The 25,852-nt window shown below is 45.1% G+C and overlaps 1 protein-coding gene across 1 annotated transcript in view; it reads left to right on the forward strand.

The window, feature by feature from the left end:
• Exoc4 (exocyst complex component 4) overlaps positions 1-25,430 on the forward strand; it is a 651,801-nt gene extending 626,371 nt beyond the window's left edge. Inside the window, exon 18 of the mRNA XM_051175863.1 lies at positions 25,178-25,430. Coding sequence (XP_051031820.1) covers positions 25,178-25,415 — 238 coding nt within the window. The 3' untranslated portion in view covers positions 25,416-25,430. The remainder of the gene's footprint in view (positions 1-25,177) is intronic.
• The last annotated feature ends 422 nt before the right edge of the window (positions 25,431-25,852 follow it).

Genomic DNA, 25,852 nt, shown 5'->3' on the forward strand with positions numbered 1-25,852 from the left:
CAGGTACCAGTGTCAGTTGGGAAATATGTGACAGCTGGCATGGCAGAGCACACCTTCAACCCCAGCTCTTGGGGGGCCAGAGGCCGGCGGTGGAGTTCCAGGCCAGCCTGGTCTACACAGTGAGTTCCAGGACAGCCAGAGATGCATAGTGAGACGCTGTCTTGAAGAGAGAGAGTTAGTGACAGATGTCTCACATCATCTTTGACACTTCTAACAATGCCTATGAGGCCTAAATTAATGGTGTGTATAGTATGGCAGACTCTGGGGAGAACCAAACAGAAGTGAATCCATAAGTGACAACAAGTAGGAAGTGTCTACTTACGAACCAAAGATACAGACAGATTCTGGGAAGCCAGAAGAAGATGGGACGGCCTTAGTACTCAGAGCAATGATGCAGTGTGCAGAAAGTTCAAGGTTCATCATCAACAGGCAAAAAGAAAAGCAGAAAGAAACTAAAACTCAAAGAGTCAGTGGAAAGTAGTAAGACTGTCTTCTTCCCCTCTGAAGTGTTAGAAAATGTACTTGAGAGATCCATGTTAAGAAATACACAGGGAGCATCAAGACTTCTGGTAGGGAGGTCAGCGTTCCAGAATAAAGCCCTCCTGATCCAAAACTGAAGGGAAAAATGGCCAGACAGTTGGGATCCCATCGGTTCCCCAGATAACCCTACCTGTTGGCACCTTCCACTTCATTCACATCCCCCTCCCAAGCACAGGAGCATCTTGGTCCAGTGGCTTTTTAGACACATGGACCTTGCTATACTTAGTGGCTGAGGAGCTGACAATTCAGAATCCCAGTAAAGGGCAACAGAAAATGAAGGGAAGGTGAATTCCTAGGAAACAGTGGAAATGCCTTTCTAACCCGGAAGGTCCCAAGTCTTCTATTAAGGATATTCCGTTGCCTGGAGCTGTGACTGGAAAACTAGCCTCATGAATTTTCAGAATGCCAGAAGTAAAAAACAGCCACTAAAAGCCCCCAAAAGACACAAAAAAGGTCAGATCGCATCAGAGTTGTGATTAAAAAGTGCTAAGTGCCAGGAGATAATGGAGCAGTCTTCCAGCTCTCAGAAAGACTTGTTGACCCTGGAGCTGTTCTGCACAGCAGCCTATTCTGGGCCAAGGTGGGCCCTTCCAGAAGTATAAGGAGCTGGGAAGCATCTCACATTCTTCTCCTAAATAACTAAGAATCAAAGGTGTGTTCAAGCAAAGCAAGGAAGTAAAAATAAAAATCGAAGAGGGAGAAGAGGGAGAGAAGGAGGAGGAGAAAGGGAGGAGGGAGAGGAGAAAGGAAATAGTGAGGAGAAAACGTATGGCGCCCTCTCCGGGAAATAGTGAAAACAGAGTCGCGAAGCAATTCGGAGAAGAGCCCACACAAGTTGGAAAAGAAAGGTACAGTTCCCTTGTGAAAGTTCTCTAGGGAGGGGAAGACTCAAGAAAATAGATAACATTGCTAAGGGGCTAAAAAAAGAAGCAAGGTGTGATAAATATCAGTAGTATTAAAAAAAGAAAAAGAAAGAAAAATATATTGAAAATGTTCAAAGGAAAAAAACTAGCCAATTCATACAAAACAGCTTTTCGGAATGATTGTGTCTGGGAGGCTTGGGGATTGTGTCTGGCCATGGAGGAATGCAGTCCTTACCTTGTACCTTGCAGCACTAGGCAGCGTGTATGTACATGGTGGCATCAATCCTTGTGTTTTTCATGAATCTTCATGCAGACAAGGCCAGGAGAACCTGCTGTGCCTGTGGGACAGTGCAGTGTTTTCCTTCATGCAGCAAATGGAGTAAAGAGAAAACAGGAGTGAAAGACGTGGGAGGCAGAGAGGCTGGTGTCGGCGGTAGCTCACCTTAAACTTAGATTGAATAGGTAAGATTGGGGGAAAGTTTGGGCAGTTAAATTTCAAAGAATAGCATCTTCACACTAACCCTTGAAATCCTAAGAGAGCTCAGTGTCATAGCCAAGCCAGGTCTTTCTCATCTTCTAAGAAGCTTCCTTTACATTGTTTTTTCATTGTATTTTTATTTGATCTGAATGTATGATTCACATAAAATCTATATCTGTGCACCTTGTGTGTAGAAGCCTTCAGAGGCCAGAAGAAGTTATCCCATTCTCCTGGACTAGAATTACAAATGGTTGTAAGACTGAACATGGGTGCTAGGAATCAAATCCAGGTCCTCTGCATCTCTCCAGCCCCTATTAGGATGCTTTTTACTGCATGTAGTAGAAACCCTGACTTGAAACTTTTTTCAAGCCCATCTCACTGTGCTGCACAGATGCTGGACTGCAGGGGATGTGAAAGCCTACTTAAGTCTCGTACCCGTGTCTGCAGTTACATACATACACATGTGACTGAAACATGCATTTCAGAAGTAGATATTTCCTCTCCTATAATTTGGAGTCTCAAAGTAGGCTGGCTTGAAGGCCTTCTAACTCTTGTCCTGTTGATGTCATTAAGGAACCAGGTTCATGCCATCTTTCTGCTCTTCCTCCTTCTGGAAGAGCCTTCATCACAGAAGCCCAAGTGTCAAAAACCATCTCATGCAAGAAGAGTGTTTCCTTTTCTGTGTTTTATTTTTGCCAACAGGGAAACATTTTCTAGCAGTCCTTCAGCTGATTTCCTGTGACTCTCACTGGTCAGAGTTTCATCACATGCACACCCCAGTCTTCCACGGGGAGAAATGGCAGATGCCTTCTCAAAGCCAGTCCTCAGTAGACTGGATTTGGTGGGAAGTCCCTGGAAACAGCAGTGTGTAGCTCAGCATGACTACAAGATCTACAGGAGTTGTCTATTAATCTCAGGCTCCTTAACTGACCAGTGCTTGTGCCAGTAGAGTCTCTCAAACATTGTTGTCTGTTATCCTTGCACTCAATCATGGAACAAACTCAGAATAAAAAGGTCATGGTCAGTGTCAACTCAGGATCCTCAGAACTTCTGAGTGATTTTTTTTCCTTTGAGTGACCATCTGTATATAATTCATATGTGTCAAATGATCCTCCTTCAGCTTGTCTGTAATCTATCAGTTTTGTATGCTATATAGATGTTATAAAGATAGATTGTTTTGGCTCCACAGAGCTGGTGGTGCCCCTGCATGTGCTAGCAGCTGCATAACCGCCAGAAATTTCTTAAGCTTTGGATGTTTACTTCCCTTCTCCATAACACTGTGAGGGTTAAAACTGCAGTAGAAAACAGTAGAAGGGGCTGGAGAGAGTACTGTGTGCTCTTCCAAAGAACCCACATTCTAGTGCCAGCACCCAGAGGGTTGCAAGCGGGCTGTAACTCCAGTTCCAGGGGACATGGAGCTCTCTTCTGGCCACCATGAGCACTGCACAAGCATGGTGCCCAGACCAGACATGCAGGTAAAACACTCACATAATAATAAAAATTTTAGATGTCTTTATGAAAACAGTACAGACACAGAGGAGGTGGCTCACTGTCCAGCCTCCTTCCTACTGTAATGGGCAGGGGGATACCTAGCCCTTGGTCCCCTAGTTTCTGTATTCTTTATAGAAGGCTGATATTATTGGAAAGTGAGTCAAATTAGGGGCAATGCAAAGGAATTTAACTCTCATTGAAGCATGAATATAGCAACAAGAAGAGAGATGAAAAGCAGGAAAGATAAAAACCAAAGGGAGAAGACACCAGTGCTTTTGAGTATGTTTCTCAATCAAAGAGCAGGCTGCTCTCGCTGCGGGCCCTGAGCTGGATCCTGCCGAGCCCCACTGAAGGGGCTTCAGTGGGACGGCCTCCCCCCAGAAGGAGATCAGGGCAACTTTATTTCTTCACTGAAACACTTTGAATTATAAAAAGAAATCAGATGATCAAAAGGTGTGAGATGGTGGATAAAATGTGTTCTAGGATTCTAATTCAATAATCATTGATTCTCTAGCATTCTCTCCTGGCAGAGAGGTACAGAGGAGTCCAAATTAGCATCTTTGCTATTCACAACATCCATTAGTAGAAACGAGGGCTTGCGTTGGTTTCTGCATTCTTCTTACCTCACCAAGGCCAAGAGACTGAGCAGCGGCCCTGCAGCTCTGGTACCTGCAGCTTTAGGAAGGTCGCCGCTAACATTTAGGCACAGTTCTGAAGTGGATTGTCCCATCCCTCCTCAGAGCATTCCTGGTGTCTTCACTGCATATCTTCAAATGAGAAGAGCCAGGTTCCGTCTGTAGAACAAAAGCGCCACTGCACAACCAACGGAGCAGGGTGTCCTGACTCTCCTGCTCAGGATTCCTCTGATTCAGAATCAAGGGGATTCTTCTCTAAATTCCTAGAAGGAAGAGGTGACCCACCTCTCCTCGGTCTGCCTCAAAGGTCCGGTAGGAATGGGATTCAGTGCAGGTGGGTCTCTTTACATAGCTACACAATGGAGCAGATGTCCCATCTCCTGAGGCAGAGAAGCCCAACTGAGCAGTCACAGTATTGATTGGAGAGGGATTAGCTTACCTGGCAGGTGAGGGCTGTTGGCATCCAGCAGAGACCAGGCAAACTGGCCCTGTTGAACTGCCAGGGCAGATTTAGGATTTTAACGTGCAGTCCAATGGGCTCAGGACCAGGACTTCTCCCATGGTAAGAGCCAGTGAGCACAGTAACAGTTTTACTCTTTTATTGGTTCCAGGGATCTGTTAGGGAGTACAGAAAAAAACTATTTCCCCAAGTGTTGTACTGATACTCTGGGCACCTCTGTCTACATGCCTTCTCTTTAAGAGCCCCTGTATGTAGTCGGGTATTGGGAGCTGTTGGTCCCTCTGGTTTGTCTAACATCCTTTGAATTGCCTTAAGGTGCCAAGCTAAGTTATGTGGATAAGTTAATATCTTTGAGAAATCATCGGTGGCATGTGAGTTTTATTCTCTCTGAGCTCCTTCTGACTTTGCATCTCTCTTCCCAGATCCTTCTCTTCCCAGGTCCTGGCCTTATAGCTGACACCCACCTGTTTGTAGATTTCCTCTGCTTCCTGCACCGTATTTCTCTGCTGTACTCCATACCCCACCCATACCCCAAGGACCCTCACTCCCCAGGTGGTGGTGTGAAGGCCAGACCTAGCAGACAGGAGTAGCACAGGCAGATCAGTGACTGAATCTGCTCTCCCTCTGTGCATCGGCTCCTCCACAGTAATGAGTAGCTCCTCCATGACTGTAGTTGTGGGTAAAAACAAAACCTTTCTAGGGCTTCACCATGTCTACATATGTGAGCGCTGAGAGACGTGATGATTGCACCCAGCAGACACATGAAAGTGTCTGTTCCATTGCCCCCATGTTCTTTCTTCCCTTATCTTCCTGGGGAAGGTCTGCCCATCTTTACATTTTTTACCGTCTTTTGTTTCCTTCTGGTCTAGATAAAAAGAAAATTTCAGACGATTGAGAAATAGATGAGTAAACAACATAAGGCCTAGATAGCAGATAGGAAGATGGGTCTGGGGAGATCATTTAGCTAATAAAGTGCTTGCCTTAAAAACATAGGGACCTGAATTTGATTCCAGAGTCTATGTAAAAATACTGGCATGGTGGAGTGTTCTTATAATGGTAGAGTCAAGAAGGTGGTAGAGACAGGTGTGTCCTTAAGGATTTCCAGACCATGAAGACAATGTGTCTCAAAGAAAAGAAAGAAAGAAAGAAAGAAAGCAAAACAAAAACAAACAACAACAACAAAACAAAAAACAAAAAAACAGAAAAAGTCAAAAGCCAAAATGCCTAAAAAGCACTCACTGAAGGTTGTCTCCTGGCTTACAAGTGTACATATGTGCACACACACTTGATACAGGAATGCACACACATACAGAGACACAAAAAGATCAGATAGAAAAATGGGCTATAAACATTTAGCTATGGTGTGTATTGTGTAGGAAGATGAATATTTAGATGTGGGTGGTGGTTGAAATATAAAACCTGCAGACCTTAGAGTGCACAGTAGAGCTTCAGGGCTCCATAACACCTGGTGATCTAAAGAGAATCTCTAGTATACATGTGAATTCTCTTCTGACAAGATAGTTGTGCTTTTAGAAATTTTTCAAATGATGCTGTGGGTTTCTAAATCCCTTCTCTTTGGCCCTCTGTGTTTACTCTCATTCTTGTCTTTGAATCAAACAGCTAGGGATCAGGGCATGCAGTCACAAGCATGCTAAAGTAATGCAACCTTCCAGACCTGGTAGCGTGCCCTGCCGCCACGGTCCCCCATCCGAGTCCTCCATTTAGCTGATCGTCCCTCTGCAGCCTTCCACATACCAGAGGTGCAGTAGCAGAAGGCAAGGTCTCTCATTCCATGAAGGGTTTAGGCCAAGAAGAGCTCAAGGCCTTCTCTGCATAAACAAGTCTCCCATTGCCAAGACCCTGGCTGCTTCGGAGAGGAGTCTCGCTAACTCCTGCTCGATCGTCATCCTTACACAGTCCTAGCTGTTCCTCCTCCAGGTCTTACTGATAGAACACAGGCTTATCCACTTGGATTCTGCCTCTCTTTAAAAGCAGCTTCAAAGTCTGCCAGAGCTGAACCGAGTTCCAACCCCAGCCTTTCGGCCACACAAGTCGCTAGCATCCTCTGGGCTGTCCTGCACTCTTCTCTTTCTCCCTCTCGGTCCTCATTTCCATCCCTGTGTTACCGCTGCTGCCTCCACTGCTCTGTTGTATCTAGAATAATGTGTCCATCTTTTCAGCTGAGGTTCATGCTTCCATTCTCTTCCTGTCAGCCATCGTTTTGAATGAGGTTGGGATAATCATCCCCCTATCTCTTCAATTAACTTTTTGCTCAATCCTTAGGGTACCGTGTTTATAAACACTGTTCCCAGCCCATACTTTTCATAGTTGACCAGATGGCTTCTGCTCTCATTATTCATCCTGGAATCTCCTGTTCCCACTGAGTTCATAGTCCCTTTTGTCAGGATTCAGGCATCACGCTGGCCTGCCCTTGTCACCTGGCAAATGCACTCAGGCAGTGCCCTGGTCAGCCCAGGATTCCATGAGTACTAGTCTGCACGCAGGTACAAAGGACCCCTTTAAAAGTCAGGACACACACACACATTCTGCTGTTCCCTTGGGACAGATAGGACTTTTCCTGTCTCCCTCTTCCCATCTGTCCTCTGTCTCTGTGTCTCTTTACCTCTTTTGTCTTCCCCTTCCAACCCCTCCCCTTTCTAATAAAAGCCTGGCATGTTTGTCGCGTGTGGACCCCCCCACCCCCGCCTTGGTCATCCTCCCCACCATGGTCCAACCACCAAGCCTTTGTTCTACCTGGTCTACTTAATCTTAAACCTCCACCCTGGAAGTCCCTACTGTCCTCTAAAATGATTGACCATTTCTATGTTCTCTGAAGTCATTAACACAATACTTGCAGCTCCCATAATGCTTGCCTTTGACTTACAGTGGGTATTTACTAAATAATCATTTCAACGATAAGTTAGACTCCAATAGTGACAAATGTCTATCTTGGGGAAAGAGCCTAACAATAAAGGCAGAGTCATCACAGCACACATTATTACTAACGGGTAGCGATTCTGAGGGCAATAAAACTCACTCATAATATTGTCAGTACTTGTATATGTCAAGCAAGCAAAAGACATAAGCATGTTTGAGGCTAATGCTTCTAAGATGCAGGCAGTTTGAGATGGAACCTCAGCATAGTACCATTGTTGATCAAATTACATGGTTCATGCAGTTGGCCCCTTAATTGGGTAGTTACTTGCCATAGATTGCAGGAGGCCACTCTTTGCTACACCGTTCAAGGCAGTGACATGAGCTGCTGTGTGCCATTACCTTTGTAAAGCAGAAGCATGTTTCCTTGTCCTTCCCAGCCTGACAGTAAATGCCACCCAGTTGGAATGTCTCCCTCCACCTATGATTATGCCATCAGATGTCTGCGGATGCTTGCATTCTCTTGGTGCTAAGGGAGAATTTTGCCATTGTGATTGTTATCCATGAAGGACAACATAAACTGCTTTAGTCAGCAAAAATGTGTTCTCTTTACTTGCTATGTGTTGAATTTCTCATTCTTCCTTAGACCCAGCCGTCACTTTTCAGCTCTTCAGTTTATATATGGGTTGAAAAAAACCTCACCCAATATTTTTAACAAAATAGCAGAAAGTTTAGATTTTTTTTTTTTTACTGTATGCAGTAAAAATGCATATGTGTGTGGCTTATTTGCAAATGTGGGCATTAATAACCGATATTTAAATAGGCTAGATTAGCAATTTTACTGATATATTTCAGAGATTTTTTCCAATAATTTGCACACTCAAAATCAATTTAAATACCACATGTAAATTGAATTTAATTTTTTGATATAAAATTGTAGTTATCAGCTTGAACCATTAAATTTACTGTTTAATATATGCTTTCCAGCTCACTTGGTTAGAATTTCATTGCTCCTTATCTATATAAATTTAATTAGGCTTGATATCATCAGTATATTATAGAACTAATTAAAGATTTAGATAAGTGCTGAGGGGGCTTATTGAGAACTCCATAAAGTTCCATTTGGAAAATGAGATATTCCTGCTCTAGTCATTGAGAGAAGGGAAACGGCAAGAAAAGTAGCTCTTGCGGTATTTCTGAAAAATTATTTAACTGGATTTAATGGACTTACTCTATTCTTTGAAGAGCTTTTTAATTACTCTGTATCTCTGTGTAGTCCAACAACAGCTACAGTCTTTCTTTAAAGGATTTAAACTCCTCATCTCCCTCTCTCCCTTGAGCCAGCTGTCTGTGGGCATACATGAGTGTGTGTGTGTGTGTGTGTGTGTGTGTGTGTGTGTGTGTGTGTGTGTGTGTGTACACTGATGGGCATAATCGTGCACCAAATTGTGGTCACAGAGACCATGGGGTATTTACTGGAGAGTCTGTCAGTTCCCACAAGTAGAATAAAACAGAAAGTTTAGAGTGCATCTGCCATAAACATGGTAAGAACAGAGAACAATAAGCACCCGAGCCCAGCCCTGGGAGAAGATGAAAAACCCTGGGCAAAGCTTGGGTGTCCACTTAGAGATTCTGCTATTCTGGGTGAGTCATTTTGTAGAAACCACTTTTGAATTTCCCTGTATCTGCATCCCTGCAATAGAGTAGAAAGCAGATTAGTTTAAAAGACTGTGATTTCCACTAAGAGCTTTGTGTCTTCATTACAAAGCACAATAAAGCTTTTTATTACAATGAAGCTGCCATTACATCCAATTGAATATACACTGAAATAAAACTGCATCACCCACATTTCCCAGCACGTTCTGTGCCTTTGTCAAAGCTCTGTGTGCATGCGTGCGTGCGTACGTGCCTGTGTGTGTGTGTGTGTGTGTGTGTGTGTGTGTGTGTGTGTGTGTATCAAATGAGTGACACAGTGCATACTAGAAAAATAAAGTAAAAGAACAAATAACAAATGGGGGCCATCTGCAACCCATTGCACTGTCATTTAGTACAGAGGCCCCAGGGGAATCTGGGGAAGCAGATAAATTGCGGGGAGCTAGCTTGGTATAATGGAAGGTTACAGGCTTCAGGCTCAGGAGATGCAGATGTAAGCCCAGCCTCGAGCTGACGAGCTGTGTGACCCAGGGCCTCATCTCCTCATCTTTCTCTGCATAAATTGAATTTCCTGGAAAATGGAAATAATATTAATAATGCTGCCCCTTTTTCCTTCTCCTGCCTGCCCTCCTGTGGATTACAGTGGTTTTAGATGCCATCTCTTGTAGCCTAATCCGTTCAGGTCTCCAGAAATGGAAACTGAGGCACACTGGGATTGAGCAGTGATATCACAATCACCAATTAGTAGTAGTGGGACAAGAACTGAAAGAGACACATCAGGAATGTCAACACTGGAATGTGACAGAGCAGACAGACTTCATCCTAAGGCTACGCTGGCTGCACTAGCTGGGAGCGTCTGCCCTCCAGCAACTCTTCCGAATACATTCCCCACAGTTTTCCTGCCCAACTGGTTTACAAATATTCACACACACCCAGCCTGAGAAATGTTCTGCAGAAACATTTGGGTCATAAACTAATGTTTGTTTCACCACATGTGAAATGTTTCCTCTCTGAAAACATTAGAAATGTTTGCCAGTAACCCAGACTCCCAGCAGAAACATCAGACTGAAATGAAGATACACTCAGACATGCAAGGCATAACTGCCTCCTGCTGACCCCTGAGAGACATGTGGCATTGCCCAGCACCACCTTAAACTGGCACTCTTTGACTTGAAACCAGAGAAGGTGCAGGGAGTGGTGCTATGGCTTTGAATGAGTGAGTGAGTCTTCTCCTCTGGCTGGGAATGTAGAGTCTTTGATGAGAAGGAGATGTGTATAATCCCAGCACTCGGGAGGCAGAGGCAGACGGATCTCTGTGAGTTCGAGGCCAGCCTGTTCTATAGATCTGTTGCCTCCTCCTTTTCTCCTCACATTCCCCACCATGAGTTCTTGAAATGATGGTGATGGAGCCTGGGCCCATCCTGTAGTCAACAACTTGAAGTCTAGGCAGAGTAGGTCCAATTCTAAGGCTATTTCTGACCGGTGGATAACTTCCAATGACTCTTCCTGCAGCTGGTTGAAAAACAATGGAAAAGAGGTTCAAAGGAAGGTGGTTAGTGTTTTTGCTCCAGAAGCCTCTGTCTCTACCTTCTTCCCCTGTAGTTTTCTCCCTGGCATGGAGGTCATACGAGCAATATGTATGTGACAGGAAGGCTGCATACATCCTGCTTTGGACGTCCCTACTGGTCCTGATGAAGTTCTGTATACTTTCTTCAAGCCCTACAGACTAAGACTGATTGTGAAGACCTCACATGCACAGGAAATGAGATGCTTTCAGCTCTGCTCTTTCCACCATCTTTGGTTGTATTTGAGAAAAACTAGATCCTGCATCCAAGTTGGTCTGTTGCCTTTTGAATGACTTCTTTTCTTTTTAGGGATCAGCAAGTATTCTCTTTAAAAATCTGTATCCTCGGTACTAGAGAGATGGCTCAGCAGCTGAGAGCATGTCCTGCTCTTTTGAGGACCTGGGTTCAGTTCCCAGTAACATCAAATGGCTCTCAACCACCTATGATTTCAGTCCAGGGAGCTCTGTGCCCTGTTTTGGCCTCAGCAGGGTTACAAAGCACAATAAAGCTTTTTTATTACAATGAAGCTGCCATTACATCCAATTGAATATACACTGAAATAAAGCTGCATCACTCACATTTCCCAGCACATGATACACACACATACGTGCAGACATAACCCAGGCATAACATTTTTAACATTTTAAATCTGTAACCCCTGCGACTTCAGACAGCTCTATTCCCCACCTCAGCTCAACTATAGAGACTTAGTGAGTGCTGGCTGGAAGCAGGGGTCTGAAGGTTATCTATGCAAAAGGCCAGGCAACTACAAGATGTGTCTCTGTGATAACACAGCACCACACTCCTGCTGATAGGTGTGCACACTCTGCATAGTGCCTTACCGCTTCCCACAGGGCTGCCACAGAGGTGGCCTAGGTTCTCCTGATGGGTAAGCAGTTGTTATCTCGATGGCCCGGTGGAGTCAGGCTAGCATGTTGTTATGCAATCAAAATTATGTATTGAAAAGGAGAATTGGGTCTCATGCTGGTGACCAGGTGACCTTAGGCAGGTAGTTGGCCCTTATGAGTCTCTTCGAAGTCAGGTGTGCCTGTAAAGAGTACAGCAGGAGTAATTGTCAGATGTTAATTGCTCCCTTAATTAATGTCCTTCCTAATTATGATCATTAATGCAATCATTACTGAATCTTTGCCTCCATTATGTTTCTATTACTCTTGCAATTATACACAGAGAACTGTCCCAATTCACACTCGTTTTTCTAGTAAGGGTTATCCATTATTTACTATAAAGTCTTCTTGAGAACAACAGTGAGCAAGGCTACCAGTCACTTAACCTACAGCCCTGTGGAGTCCTGAGAAATGGCTTTCAGGCATTTCAGGGGCACTTAGTGAAAGTGTTCCCACGTCTGTCAGTTTGGGAGATCTTTGCTGCAATTACTAAAGGGAAGCCCTAAGCTGCACCGGTGTCCTGATTAATGGGTGACTCCTCGCAGCAGTACTGGCTGAGGACTAATGTCTTCTGTGTACTTAAGTCAGGGTTGTAGTTCATAAAATTTGCATTTTTGTAATAGCTTTATTGAGTAATAATTTACATGCCATAAATATTAACCCTTTTAAAGTGTATAGTTCACTGGTTTTTAGTGTAGCCAGAGTTGTGCAGCCATCATCACTAGCTAATTTTAGAATATTTTCATTGCCCCACAAAGAAGCCCTGTATCCATTAGCAATCACTCTGCATTCCTCTGCAAGCCCTACCCCTGGCAACCACTAATTACTTTCTGTCTCCTCTGGATGTATCATACAAATGGAATTATGCAGTAAGTGGTCTTTTACAGCTAGCTTCTTTCAATTAACATTAAAGTTGCAGTCTGAAACTGACTGAGTTAAAATGTGTGTGTGGGGGGGTCCACCCTAACACCTGCCCTCTCCCCTCTCTTTCCTTCCTGTTTTTTGTTATTGTTTTTTTGGGGGCGGGGCGTATAGGGAGTAAGAAGCTAATGCAGTTTTTGTTCCTATTGTAGATTTTGCACAGTTGGAGGTGGATCAGGGCCTCCTGTGTGCTGGGCAAGCATTCTAACCCTGAATCACTTCCCACCCGTGTGTTTGGGTTTTTGGTTGGTTGTGGGTTTGTGGTTTTTGTTGGTTGGTTGGTTGCTCTTTTGGTTTTTGTTTGTTTTGTTTTATGGAGGAGGGGTGGGTGTTGTTTTGTTTGGAAGCAATGCCTCTTGATATAAACCAGGCTGGCCTTGAACTTACAGTGAAGCCAAGGATGACCTTGAACTCCTAATTCTTCTGCTGTCATCTTCCCATATGCTATGTGCCATAATGTTCGGCATCAAGTTTGCTTGTTGTTGGGGATTTTGTGTTTGCTTTGTTGGTTGGTTGTTGTTGCTGTTGGGCGCTAAGGATTGACTCATTGGCCTCCTGTGTGCTAAGCGGGCTTTCCACCTACTGTACCCCCAGCCCCTGAGAACATGTTTTTATTGAAACATAACATACATGCACAGACTGCAGAAATCTGAAGTATACAGCTTGGGTGTATCTTAGAATGTGAATGTCTCCTCATGAACATCGTCAGGCGCTAAATACCTAATTACCCCCAAAGGCACCCTTTCAGCCCCGTCCTGGGTATCCCAAACCAGGCATTTTCTATTTTGCTCAGTGTTCTCCTGGTTTGTTCATTGTAGAAACCAGTCAAGCCCATGCAGGCTTGGAGTAAGCCCTCCTCCCCGGCCCTTCCCGCCTGGGTTTCCGCCTTTGGTTGCCATTGGTTCCCAGGCACACATAACTTCCGTCCTGGATCAGGTACTGTGTGTGCCAAGGAGAACCCCAGGCAGGTAGCCCTGTAGCCCTGTGCCGGCCTCTCTGCAGCCCCTTCACCGGCCTTATCACCAGGTTATTTTTAAATCCCATACAAATTGTGTTAGAGTCCATGCCTAGCTTGCTCTTCACAAACAGTAAGTCATTCCTTAAAGGAAATAAGATTTGATTTTAAAAATTCTTTTTTAGTCTTTGAAAAACTAAAATTGAGTGTGTCCTGAATGAAAAGATATAAAAAGTGAAGGACGTGACTCCTCCTAGGTATGGTGGTGGAGAAGGGAGCGTAGCCAGTGGCAGGGACATCTGGGAGAGTCCAGAGTGGACGTGACCCTGAGCCATGTAGGAGAGGGGGACGGGAGAGGAGCTGCCATCCAAGAGGGGCAGCCAGGACCAAGCCACCAGCCGAGAGAGTGACATAACCAAAGTGACTGGATTGTACCGAGAAGGGCCACTGGGGGAAGGGGAGCCCAGCCCCTGGGCTGGAGGAGTTTAGGGTAGGGGACAGGATAGGCCAGCCATGTCTTGTGACAGGTAGGGACTGAAGGAATGTGAGGAGAACCTGGCAGCCAGGTTCACTGTAGGGGTTGGATAGGCACCTCAGCCATCTGCGCCAGGGTTTGAGACTGAGCATGTCCCAGAGGTAGGGGTTAGCATTAAGCAGGTAAATAGAGGCATAGAGTTTGCTCAGACTTCCTCATAGTTGTCCTCTTTCTATAGAAGAAATGCACATGCTGTATAAAGTCCCTCCCATCAAAGGCCTTTTCTTCATATACAGACTTAGGAGACTCAACAAAAGAATCCTAGTATTAGTCTTTTTGTATAGAAGGCCTTTTTTAAAAAATTGTCATTCTGTTTCTCAAATAAGTATTCTCAACCCCATGACTCTTTTGTTTGTTTTGTTTTCCAGGACAGGGTGTCTCTGTGTAGCTTTCCTGGAGCCTGTCCTGGAATGTGCTCTGTAAATCAGGCTAGTCTTGAACTCACAAAGATCCACCTGCCTCTAGTTCCTAAGTGCTGGAATTAAAGGCATGAGCCACCACTGCCTGGCCCCCGTGACACTTAAGAAATATTTTCCTGGAGTTAATCTTATCCAACCCATGTTCTTAATCATCTCAGCCCATGGTACTGTTTCTCTTCCCGAGAAGAAGAAAAGAAACTGTAGAAAGATTAACAAGTTGTCCAAAGCCAGATAAACCAAGGCTACCAGTGACCTCAACCAATGTACTACTCCAGGTCTCTGTATACACATACACTGAAAGATGGAAAGAGATGTAGTAACATGTATGTTGACAGAATGAGGCAGACGAGAGGGGACATCTGGACAGAAACTGGCCTAAATCTTTTCATTGATGCCCCCCCCCGCCCCTTTGCTCCCATTGTGGGTGCTCTCTCACAGGGCACGCTGAGAATGGGGCTGTAAGATGCATCGGAGAAAGGGCGCCATTGTTTCTGGGCCCTAAAACTGGCCCTTGTTTTTATGGCGCTGGCCTCCCCACCATCCATGGCCACACTGATTTCCCAAGGCTGCTCTCACTTCCCTCCAATCTTTGAAGTAGAGGTTAGAATCCCTCCTGCCATGGCCTTGTGGGCCTTTCTAAGATGGACCTCCTTTTGTTGTGACTCTAAATTCTCTAGCATCCGTTATGCATTTCTCCTCCTTTGTGGCCACTCACAGCCCTGTCCAGGTTACTAACATTTGCTCTTTCCAGTGCTCCCTTACCTTGCTGCACATTAAGGAAGGCATTGAGGAAGATGGGTTGTAACGCCAGTGTCCTCCATATTCAATAGACGCATCCTCCTCTACAGTTGTCGACTTGCATTTATCGCTACCCTTTGTTGGGCTTCCTGCCTGGTCCTGCCATGGGAAGCCATTCAGAATGAATTCATTTTACTAGTTACACTTTTTAGACTCACTGTATCAAACAGTTTGCTGACAGCCAAATATGTATCACCCACAGTGGTCTTTCACCCACCCAATGCACAGTTCCCACAGCTATCCATCACGTTTGTCAGAGTCTCCGGGTCTTTAATTAAGCCCTGCTGGATACTGTACATACTTCCATTAGCCCCCTCTTTACTCCATTACTTTCCTAATTGACATCCATCCTGAGTCACATGTCCTTGGATCTCAGGTGGCCCATTTTGTAGCTTTGGTTTATTTAGTTTTTTCTCTCCTTCATAAATAACCTAAGCGTTTAGTTAATACACCCTCAAGTGTTTGCTATTGGGACCTGCTGATTTGCATATGCTTACACTTCTCAAATAATTGTAGATTTCAGAGGGGGCTGGGTCTCCTCTAATAACTCTGAACTCTCCTCTTCCTCTCTCTGTCTCTCCCTCCCTCCCTCCCTCTCTCTCTCCCTCTCTCCCTCCCTCTCTCTCTCCCTCCCTCCCTCCCCCCTCCCTCTCTCCCTCTCTCTCTCTCTCTCTCTCTCTCTCTCATGTGTGTGTTTTAGATACTCATAAAAGTCAGAACTACTGATCCACTTGCCTCTACCTCCCAAATGGGAGATTACAGGTATGTATTACAGGTATGTGCCACCATTCCCAGCCGCCAACCTTTTTATTTTTTCATGAGACCTTTTAATCATGAAATGGAAGGACTTTGTTTCAACAAAGTGGAGAACTCCCCTAACAATTTTGACAAGTGTTCAGATTTCTAAATAGAAATGAGAGGCTGAGTGAGTGAGTGAGTGTAAGAGTCCAGCAAGTAGTAGCTGAGTGGCATCAGGAGAGCGCTAATGGGTTGCAGCAGACCGCCGCATCACCCTCACCCAGCCTGTCTTGACAGTCGTGAGGTGGGGTGGAATTGCCACAGCTGTCATCTGCTGTAATCAAGCCATTACCTCTGTCTCTCCAGCACAAGGCTCTAATGAGGGTGGCTTCTCAGCAAAGCCACGAGAGCCCATGCAATTCCACAATCTTTCTTCCCAAATAGTTCCAGGCAGGCAGACTCTCCACATTATAAATGCAGAACAAGCTTGCTGTGCATAGCCCAGCAGTATAGCCTTGCCTAGAATGCATAAGAGGCTCTGGATTCAACCCCGAACACTATAGTAGATAGGTAAGTAGATGGACAAATGGAGGGATGGGCAGACGGGTGGGGAGATGCAGAAACTATAAGCTCATTAGCTCATTCACTTCTCCATCCCATCCTTATCATTAATCGTTACTTTGCTGCAAGCCCCGGATTTTTGTCTCCTATCTATGGCCCTCTAACCCTCTAACTCTCCTATCATCTCCTACAAATCAGTACATGAGAAATGGCCCAGGCTAACAGGTAAACTAGCAAGCACTGACATGACTTCTGCCATGGATACCTTTGACATAGCCCTAGAATAGATGATATTTTTAAAGAGCAAATAAAAGAAGCATCTTGAAGCCAACGGCCATGCCTTCTATGTGAAGCTGTTGTTTGTAGTATACCTAGACTTCTTGGTGTTGGTAACAAGGTCGGTTCTCCCTTTGAAGCAGCACTTTGCTTTCTCTTTTGAAAAGTTGGTGCTTCCATGCTTTATTTAAAGATGGAAAAAGCCATGGGGCCTCAGAATTACTTTTCAGCTTACACCAGCAGTTGCCTCGAGATTTCTAGTCTATGAAATATAGGTAATATACAATTTAAGATTTTTCTTACTAATTAGTAAGTAATCTGTAGCTTTGTGACTGCCAGAGGGCAATATGCTATGTGCCTTTTTTCAACCTGTGATATTAGACAAATTATTTTTTAAAATTGAAAACTCTCCAAAGTGCTCTCCGATAAGCTATTTTAATTGAAAAGACTCTGAACTGCTATTCCACCCATTGCAGCTCTTCCTAACCCAGGCTCACCTTTTGATAATCAAAAGAGCGTTTACAGAAGTATGAGACAAACACAATTATGAAAGTAAAATGAAGGACCTAAATAAAAAATCACAGAACAAGAGGGTAATTCTATTCACTCTTTCATATTTCATTATTTGATAACATCAGATGATGAATCCATCAGAATTGCTTTGGCAAGTGCAAACAGAAATGGTCCTCGTCAATATTTATTAAAACCTTCAGAATGGGAGAAGGGCTTGAGCTGACTTCTTAATGCAGTAAATAATTATTCATATAAAGTGGCTTTGACCAAAGGCAGTGCCAGGCCAAAGAGACATAGCTTTAACTGTAGTAAATTTGAAATACAGAGTGTCCTCTAGCCCTGGTGTAGGAACCCTAATGTAAGAAATCGTCTGGTGTAGTGAAGAGTGACATGGGCGGGAGCCCTTAAGTTGCTGGAGTGCGCATCTCAGCCTTAGATGTATAAACCCAGGGTGTACTCCAAAGGTGGGGTGAGTGAACACAAAGCTGCTGGCCGCCAGGATGGGGACACTCTGTCCCATCTCAGTGACCGTTACAGGAGGGTTGCTGCCATCGCAGCAATGAGGGCAACTGGAGAGATAAAGCCCTGACCGCAGCTGCCCATGGGAAGTGCGGAGACTAGGTACACTCCTGACAGGAGGGCTAGCACAGCTGGTGTGAACTGGTGTCTCCAGGGTGACAGGAGGGGTTAGCACAGCTGGTGTGACCTTCTGGTGTCTCCAGGGTGACAGGAGGGCTAGCACAGCTGGTGTGAACTGATGTCTCCAGGGTGACAGGAGGGGTTAGCACAGCTGGTGTGACCTTCTGATGTCTCCAGGGTGACAGGAGGGCTAGCACAGCTGGTGTGAACTGATGTCTCCAAGGTGACAGGAGGGGTTAGCACAGCTGGTGTGACCTTCTGGTGTCTCCAGGGTGACAGGAGGGCTAGCACAGCTGGTGTGAACTGGTGTCTCCAGGGTGACAGGAGGGGTTAGCACAGCTGGTGTGACCTTCTGATGTCTCCAGGGTGACAGGAGGGCTAGCACAGCTAGTGTGACCTTCTGATGTCTCCAGGGTGACAGGAGGGGTTAGCACAGCTGGTGTGAACTTCTGATGTCTCCAGGGTGACAGGAGGGCTAGCACAGCTGGTGTGAACTTCTGATGTCTCCAGGGTGACAGGAGGGTTAGCACAGCTGGTGTGAACTTCTGATGTCTCCAGGGTGACAGGAGGGTTAGCACAGCTGGTGTGAACTTCTGATGTCTCCAGGGTGACAGGAGGGCTAGCACAGCTGGTGTGAACTGCTGTCTCCAGGGTGACAGGAGGGTTAGCACAGCTGGTGTGAACTGATGTCTCCAGGGGAGGCACCCCACAATTGTGAATGTATGGGGGGTCTCAGAAGAAGCTGACAAGTAATTGCTTGTCTGCCCTGCCCCAGCTTTGGAGGGGGCAAGTGGGGGGTGTTTACCTTTGGAGGGTGGAGCAGGTAGGGTGGGGTGTTTACTTTTGGAGGGGGCAGGTAGGGTGGGGTGTTTACCTTTGGAGGGGGCAGGTGGGGTGGGGTGTTTACCTTTGGAGGGTGGCCAGGTGGGGTGGGGTGTCCAGCTTTGGAGGGGGCAGGTGGGGTGGGGTGTACAGCTTTGGAGGGGGCAGGTGGGGTGGGGTGTCAGCTTCGGGCACCACACTTCAGGAAGTACCGTACCACTTTAAATATTGACAATGGGGTGAACAAAGAAAATGAGTAAAGGAACCAGCAAAAAGACAAAGCAAATTTTGCAAACACAAAATTCCAAATTGTACCTACCTCTGGAATGATTTTCTACTGTCTTCAGCAGAGAGAATATGGGCAAAGTCTTTTCTATAATCTATTCTATAGCAGCATGCCCCAAACAAAAACCTGGGTAATCTGTTGAGAATATTAAAGCCCATCCCAACATAAAATTCTCATCTAAACCTGCCATTAACTGCATGAAACTTATTTAGCTTTTCTCATTCCTGAAATGAGACTTTGCTGCATTTCAAATTAAAATTTTCAATCATGTCTGTAATAAAGTCTAAGCTCTTTGAAGAAGACGACAAATAAGGACAATTATATTATATTTTAATACACTAATGTATTCTTCTGATACACAGGATTATCATCTGCTTTATTATTGGTCTGGAAAGTATCCGGGCCAAGATTACACTTGTTGAGAGTATTTGCAGCTCAACTGCTAATGCCCTTGCCTACCATTGCTTGGCAACAGTTAGCATCAGTGAGCCCGATGGCAGCTCCATGATGTGAAAGGACCAAGCGGGGGCTTTGTACCAGTGTAAAAGCCAAAAATGCTACCAGTGCTCAAAGAGCGCCTGCTGTAGCCTAGGTTTTTCACAGGGGAAGCAACCTTTGTCTGGTTGCTGAGTGAGTCTCCCAACGGTAGGAGGCTCCACCCAGGTATGGGATACTTATCTGATTTATGGTTTAGTCGGTTCCTTTCTCTTCTTTCTTTCCATTTCTGTATTTGTTATTGTAGTTACTATTAAGGAGGCAGAGAAACCAAAGTCCAGTGTTTCACCTTCTCATTTAGTTATGCTTTACTACTGGGTCTATATTAAAGTGCCTGGAATACTGCAGTTGCAGGTTCAACACCCCTAGTCTGAAATCTGAAACCTAATCTTTTGAGTACTAAGCTGATGCCACAAGTGGAAAATTCCACCTCCAACCTTGTACAAGGGGTTGCGGTCAAAATGTGTCCTCACTAAAATATTGCACAAAACTGCCTTCCACAAGAGCCAGCTTTTCGCTGTTATAATGAATGAAATAGTTGGGGCAAGTTACTAATGAGAACAAGAACTTCATTTTACAAATGCAAATTTGCTGTGCCTGCATCATCTCTAGTAAAGACTCCCACAGATCCGTCATTCTGACAGCAAGTTCACATGGAAACAAGAGATCGCACTGCAATGCAGAAAAGTAAGAACAACTCGGAGGTCAGGCCTGGCTTTTGTGAGGACGGTGTTGTTAAACAGCAATACAGCCGGGACCCAAGAACCTGACTCTTAAAGAGCCCACCATTTCCACATCTGCCATCTTGAGGACAAAGCCTGCTTACACAGGAGCCTTCTGAGAGATTTTTGGGCCATAAGGCACACCATAGCAGAAGTGTGGGAAACATGTTAATTTAGACTCAAGTCTCATTACCGTGGTATCTCACTCTGTATGTCCATATAGTCCCCAAACTGAAATCACCTGAGGCAAAACGTTTCTGATTCTAAATATTTAGAAAAGCAGTACCCAATATGCACACACACTCAGCCAGTGTGCACGTGGAGATCAAAGGACGACTGGTAAAAACCAGTTGTTTCTTTCCACCATAGGGGTCCCAGGAATTCTTGTCAGCAAGCAGCTTTCCCCCTACTGACCCATCTCACCAGCCCCACCTAAAAATACCCTGTCAATGCTCTTAGGTTCAGGTCAGCTTTTCATACCATGATCTCATTGTTTCTTCTGTAACAGCCTGTTAGGCATATTCACCATACTTTCCCTATTCACGCCTTCAGTGACAGACACTGTCACCAATTCTATATCTTGGCTATTATGACTACTGCTGCAGTTAAGAAGAAAGTCCAAGCAACTCTTTGATGTAATGAGTTTATTTCCTGTGGGTACAGAGCCCAGAGTGGGACTGCTGGGTCCTAGGAAAGTTCTGTGTGTTTTAAAAACTCTGGGTGTCTACTGTCTTCCACAATGGCTGTACTAATTTCTATCTCCACCAGTGTGTGAGAATTCCCCTTTCTAAAGCACCACACCGAAAACTCATGATGATGTGTCTCCTAAAAGGAAGAAATAAATCAGAAAGGCAACCAACCTTTAAAAAGGATGCTTACCCCATCCATTACCACCTCAGACAGACAAACTGGGAAAAATAAAGTAGGTAATAAAATGAAAAACTCCTGAGTTCAGTGTTGAGGTTTGGAGGCCTGAATTCCAGATCCACATAGAGCTAATCGTCTGCAACTGTGAGGTTTGTACACAAGGGTGAATTGTCACAGTGCAGACTCTCTCCACATCAGCAGAAGACACAGCTGGAGTGAGTTAGTCTGAGAATTTTATCCAGCTATACAGAAGCATGGCCAAATGTAATTAGCTATACAGGCACTATTTACAGCTAGTACTTTTCCTTTTTATACTTCCAAATATCTATATTACCTTAGCTTTGGAGGCCTTTTAGGTCTTAAAATCCTTTCTTTTGAGACCTAGAAAAATCACTGGTGTTCCACAGCTGACTTGCTTCTGTGTACAGTGTGAATTGTGATACTGTTTCAGAAGGTTGAATACACAGATGTATCTACAAATTAAACATTGTTAATATTACTACAATAAATCCAGCTCCAAAACACAGCAGGAGCCCACAGCTGTTTACATTTAGCCATCTTTATGCACAGGTTCTTATCCATAGAGTCTGCCTTCTGTGGTTTTAGCCAATGAAAGAATAAAAGTATTCAGGAAAAAGATATGTGCAGACTTGTTATCATTATTCTCACAACACTGTATTATAGCAACTGCTTACAGTGCTGAGTGCATAATCTAGACAGGATTTTAAAATGTATTGAAGAGCCAGGCATGGTGGCACACACTTTTAATCCCAGCACTGGAGAGGCAGGGACAGGTGGATCTCTGAGTTCAAGGCCAGCCCAGTCTACAGAGTGAGTTCCAGGCCTGCCGGGGCTACATAGTGAGACCCTGCCCCAAATATTAAAATGTACAGGAGGACTGTATAACTTTTATGTAAATACCATGTTATATTATAGAGAGAATGTGGCCTAGGGGTACTGGCACTAATGCCCCCATATGAGATGCCCAAGGTAACTATGTAAAAGCCATTCAGAAATGAACCTTGTACTCTGAATTCCACAAATGAAAAAGGGCAGATGGTGGAAGACTACGCAGGGATTTAGGCCAGCCCCCGGCAGGGCCCTGCTGTCTGTCCCCTGCACACACCTGCTGGGAAAGGCTGTAGGCACAGGAAAAATTGCTGTGGGTGGAATAGACGGCCTGGGGTGGAGCATTCTACCCCGGTTTACCTATGGGAGACCATAACCTTTTGCAGCAACCTGAAGTCACAGTGGAGACATGGACTGAGCATGCCGGAGTGGGAGGTGGACAGGTATGGACTAAAGCCCTTCCTGATCCTTGTGAGTTAAACGTATAAAACACTTTTAGAGGGAAGTCGGAAGAGTCCTAACGTTAAAAGCAAACGTTAGGTTGAGGCAGTTTGTATACATACACGCCTGACTGCATGCACCGAAAATGTTGTGGCTTCGCAACTGAGCTGGATGCCAAAACAGTCTTCCTCCCACGCATCCCTTTGGGCCATGATGCCTTAGCCCAGCATCAGAAAAGTCATTCATACACCCTGTCTACTCATGACACTTTGGGAAGTGGAGCCAAAAGGCACACAGCACAGGGCAAGAGGAATCATGGGAAGGCACACACTTGGTCACAGAATGTTCCAGTCAGCGGGATGATGCCAAACGCCTTTGGTCCAGATAGGCTATGTGGTCCACAGCTAGCAGCTGACCTCTGAATGTTAAGGGGTCCTGAGCTGGAAAACACCCACTGCACGTGTGTCCACTAATGCCACCCAGGCAGCCACATCCAACGCCACCTGCTGTAAGCTGGGGTCCCTTGGAAGCTAAGGCTGCTGTTTTAAAGCTTGATGACAAAAACATGCTTTTATTTCCTTGAAGTCACAGTACGTACCCATCAATTATTTATTCCTGTTGGGTTACGTTATTTCATTTCAATCTGTCAGTGTTTATCATGGAAGCTCATTTTACCTGCATAGTTTGGGGTGTTTTCCCACTTTCTCTTTAGGGCATCTTGTAGCACCTTCCCACCTCGGGGTCACTTGTTCTGCCCATTTATTAGTCTTCGCTACTGGGTAAGGTAGCTTTCTGAAAGATAAATGAACCTCATTCTGTCTTTAAATATTTATGTTTCCTTATGCTCTAATATATCATCGTGGTTATAGGGGAATTTTCCCCTAACTATGGAAAATAGGCCATCAGTTACCTGTCAATTTTGTTTAATAACTCGGCTTTGCGATTCGGGCGCACTGTTCATCAGAGGCTCTTGAGAACTCCTTTAGCCTCCCCATTGCCTTCAGAGTGTCATGCTGGGATTTATAAAGGTCATCAAGGCACAGAGGGTAATGAAACATTAAGTACGTTAGTGGTGTGCCCTTCGTCACTCATCACGCTGGAAGATCCAGGACGAGAGATCGTGGCATCTTTGTCTTATTTGCTTCCAGGTGGGATGGCTGTCTCTGTAGAAAACCAGTCTCCCTGGAAACAATTCATCAGCTGCTTCAAAAGAAATCCAATTTCATCTGGGCTGATGGGCTCAGCATGGCTTTTTAAGATAAATGATGAAAATATCAATATCACAATGCAAAGAACTCCAATTCTTTTGGCTTAATCTCGGAGAAAAGTATCATAAACGATTTACTGCCTCAGTAGCAGAACCTAGAGGTCCTGGGCACCCTGAAGGTGGGAGTGGCTTGGAACCTTTGACAGTTGCGGTACCGAGGTGTGAGGGTTCTGTACTCCACACTCCTCATGACCCCCAGGTAGTTCTGAGTGAAGCACTCCGAAGTTTAGAAACATCTAGGCTAGAAAGTCTAGGCTTCAGAGAGCCCTAAGGTCTAACTCCATTCGATAAGTCTAAATTTGTACATGTCTTCCTCCCCTTGGGCAGTTTTAAAATGGATATTTTCAGGAAGTTCCCTAAACCGACATCTTTTTCTCACGCCTGTGCATCTAAGGGAAACAGAACCATATAGCATGGGTCCTTAATTCACAAAATAAGGAAAGGGTCAGGGAGGAAGTTAACTATGTGCCACAGCAGACACAGCCAGTCTATAACCCTCATAAGCACGCAGCTAGTGTCCTGCCTCCTCCAGCTAGCTCTCGCAGTTTCCACAGCCTACCAAAGCAATGCCAGCAGCTCTGGATAAAGTGTTCAAATATAGGAAGCTGTAGGAACATTCCACAGTCATGCTATAGCAGGTTTCATGAGGCTGAAATAAGTCCTCATTTAAAACTACAACAAAGCACTAATCCTCAGGAGGCCCTCCACATGACCGTGCCAGACTATGCTCCCGAGACACTCGTGAAGTTGCCCATCTGAAATAAGCAGGGTCATCCCTCCCCCTTCTTAGTATATTCGAGGGCATCATTTCTCCTGTTCTAATGGAATATCAACTGAAAAGAAAGGCCAGTGGGGTTACCAGAACTACTCCTGACTCCTGACTACACCCCCATTGAAAAAGCAATCGTAAAGCTCCTGAAATATATTCCCATACCCAAGGATGCTCCCTTCCTCCATAAATGGGAGGTTGGGGGGGTGCTTTAGTTTGGTTTTTGGTTTTTCTTTCCCTGAGATATTCTTGATGAAGAAGAAGCAAACTCAAGGACCTGAGTGTAGGAACCAAGTTCCCGAGCCAGCAGTTCAGATGTGTAGGATTTTTTACTGTCCTAGTCTCTTCATCACACTCTGCTTTCTTCTAGTCCCTCAACCTTGGTAAAGCTTTCATGGCAGGAAGGAAGGAGGTGACCCACACCTTGGAAGCCTCTTCTGTCCCTTTACTGATAGGCTGGGCACACGAAGCTGCCCTAATACTACCATTACTGTTATTGTGTTCCTGTTACCATCGCTGTTACAAGAGTTCATCTTGATGAAAAACCACATTCTACATGCTTTATATGAATTGACTAATTCTTCCAATATCCTGAAGAGGTAGGCAGCAGTTATTATCCCGTCTCAAGGAGAAGAAAGCTATATTTTCCAAGAATCTCCGATAATAAGATGATGAGTGAGTGACTAAGAGGTTGAGTGGGACAGAATGCGCCTGCCAGGAAGTCAGTAGCTGTTTGTGAAATAAGTAAACATATTCGCATACAGTTAACAGTGTGGGCATGCCCCCAGCCACCATGCTGCCGGAGCAAACACTCACCAAGCTTCTGTCTTGCTTCCGTAGGCAGTACTACGAGATGCTCTACAACACAGCTGACGAGCTCTTGAACCTGGTGGTGGACCAGGGGGTGAAGTACACAGAGCTGGAGTATATCCATGCCCTGACCCTGCTACACCGCAGCCAGACTGGCGTGGGGGACCAGACCATCCAGAACACCAGGCTGCAGAGGCTCAAGGAGATCATCTGTGAGCAGGCTGCCATCAAGCAAGCCACCAAGGACAAGAAAATAACCACTGTCTAATGGTGTGCACCACAGTGGGTGTGTATGTGCGGGGGAGGGGGGGTTCAGGGGGGTCACTCAGTGCAGCCACGGGTTCTGGCGTGAGCTGACTTGCTCTTGCCTACACTGATGCTTAGTGGATAGAAGGTGCATCATTTCCTCCTTAGTTCTGCTTTTCTATATGAACGTTAAGGAAGTTTGCAGTACAGAATGTTTGGCCTAAGGACTACTTTAGGGATGAGGGTGGGGCAGGAAGGAGGGCACGTGAATAGAGGAAAGCTGTCTGCTACCTGAGTTTAGGACCATCCTGAAACTACTTAATGTGGTCTATGGCATAAGCAGGGGGCTTTTTTTTTTCTCTCTCTCTCTCTTGTTTGTCAGTTAATAGTTGGTGAGAGTGTGTACATTACTTTGTCTCCGTTGCCAAAATTAAACAAAAGGCTTCTCAGCTGGCTTCC

The sequence above is a fragment of the Phodopus roborovskii genome, unplaced genomic scaffold, assembly GCF_943737965.1.
Source record: "Phodopus roborovskii unplaced genomic scaffold, PHOROB, whole genome shotgun sequence".
Classification (NCBI taxonomy): Eukaryota; Metazoa; Chordata; class Mammalia; order Rodentia; family Cricetidae; genus Phodopus; species Phodopus roborovskii.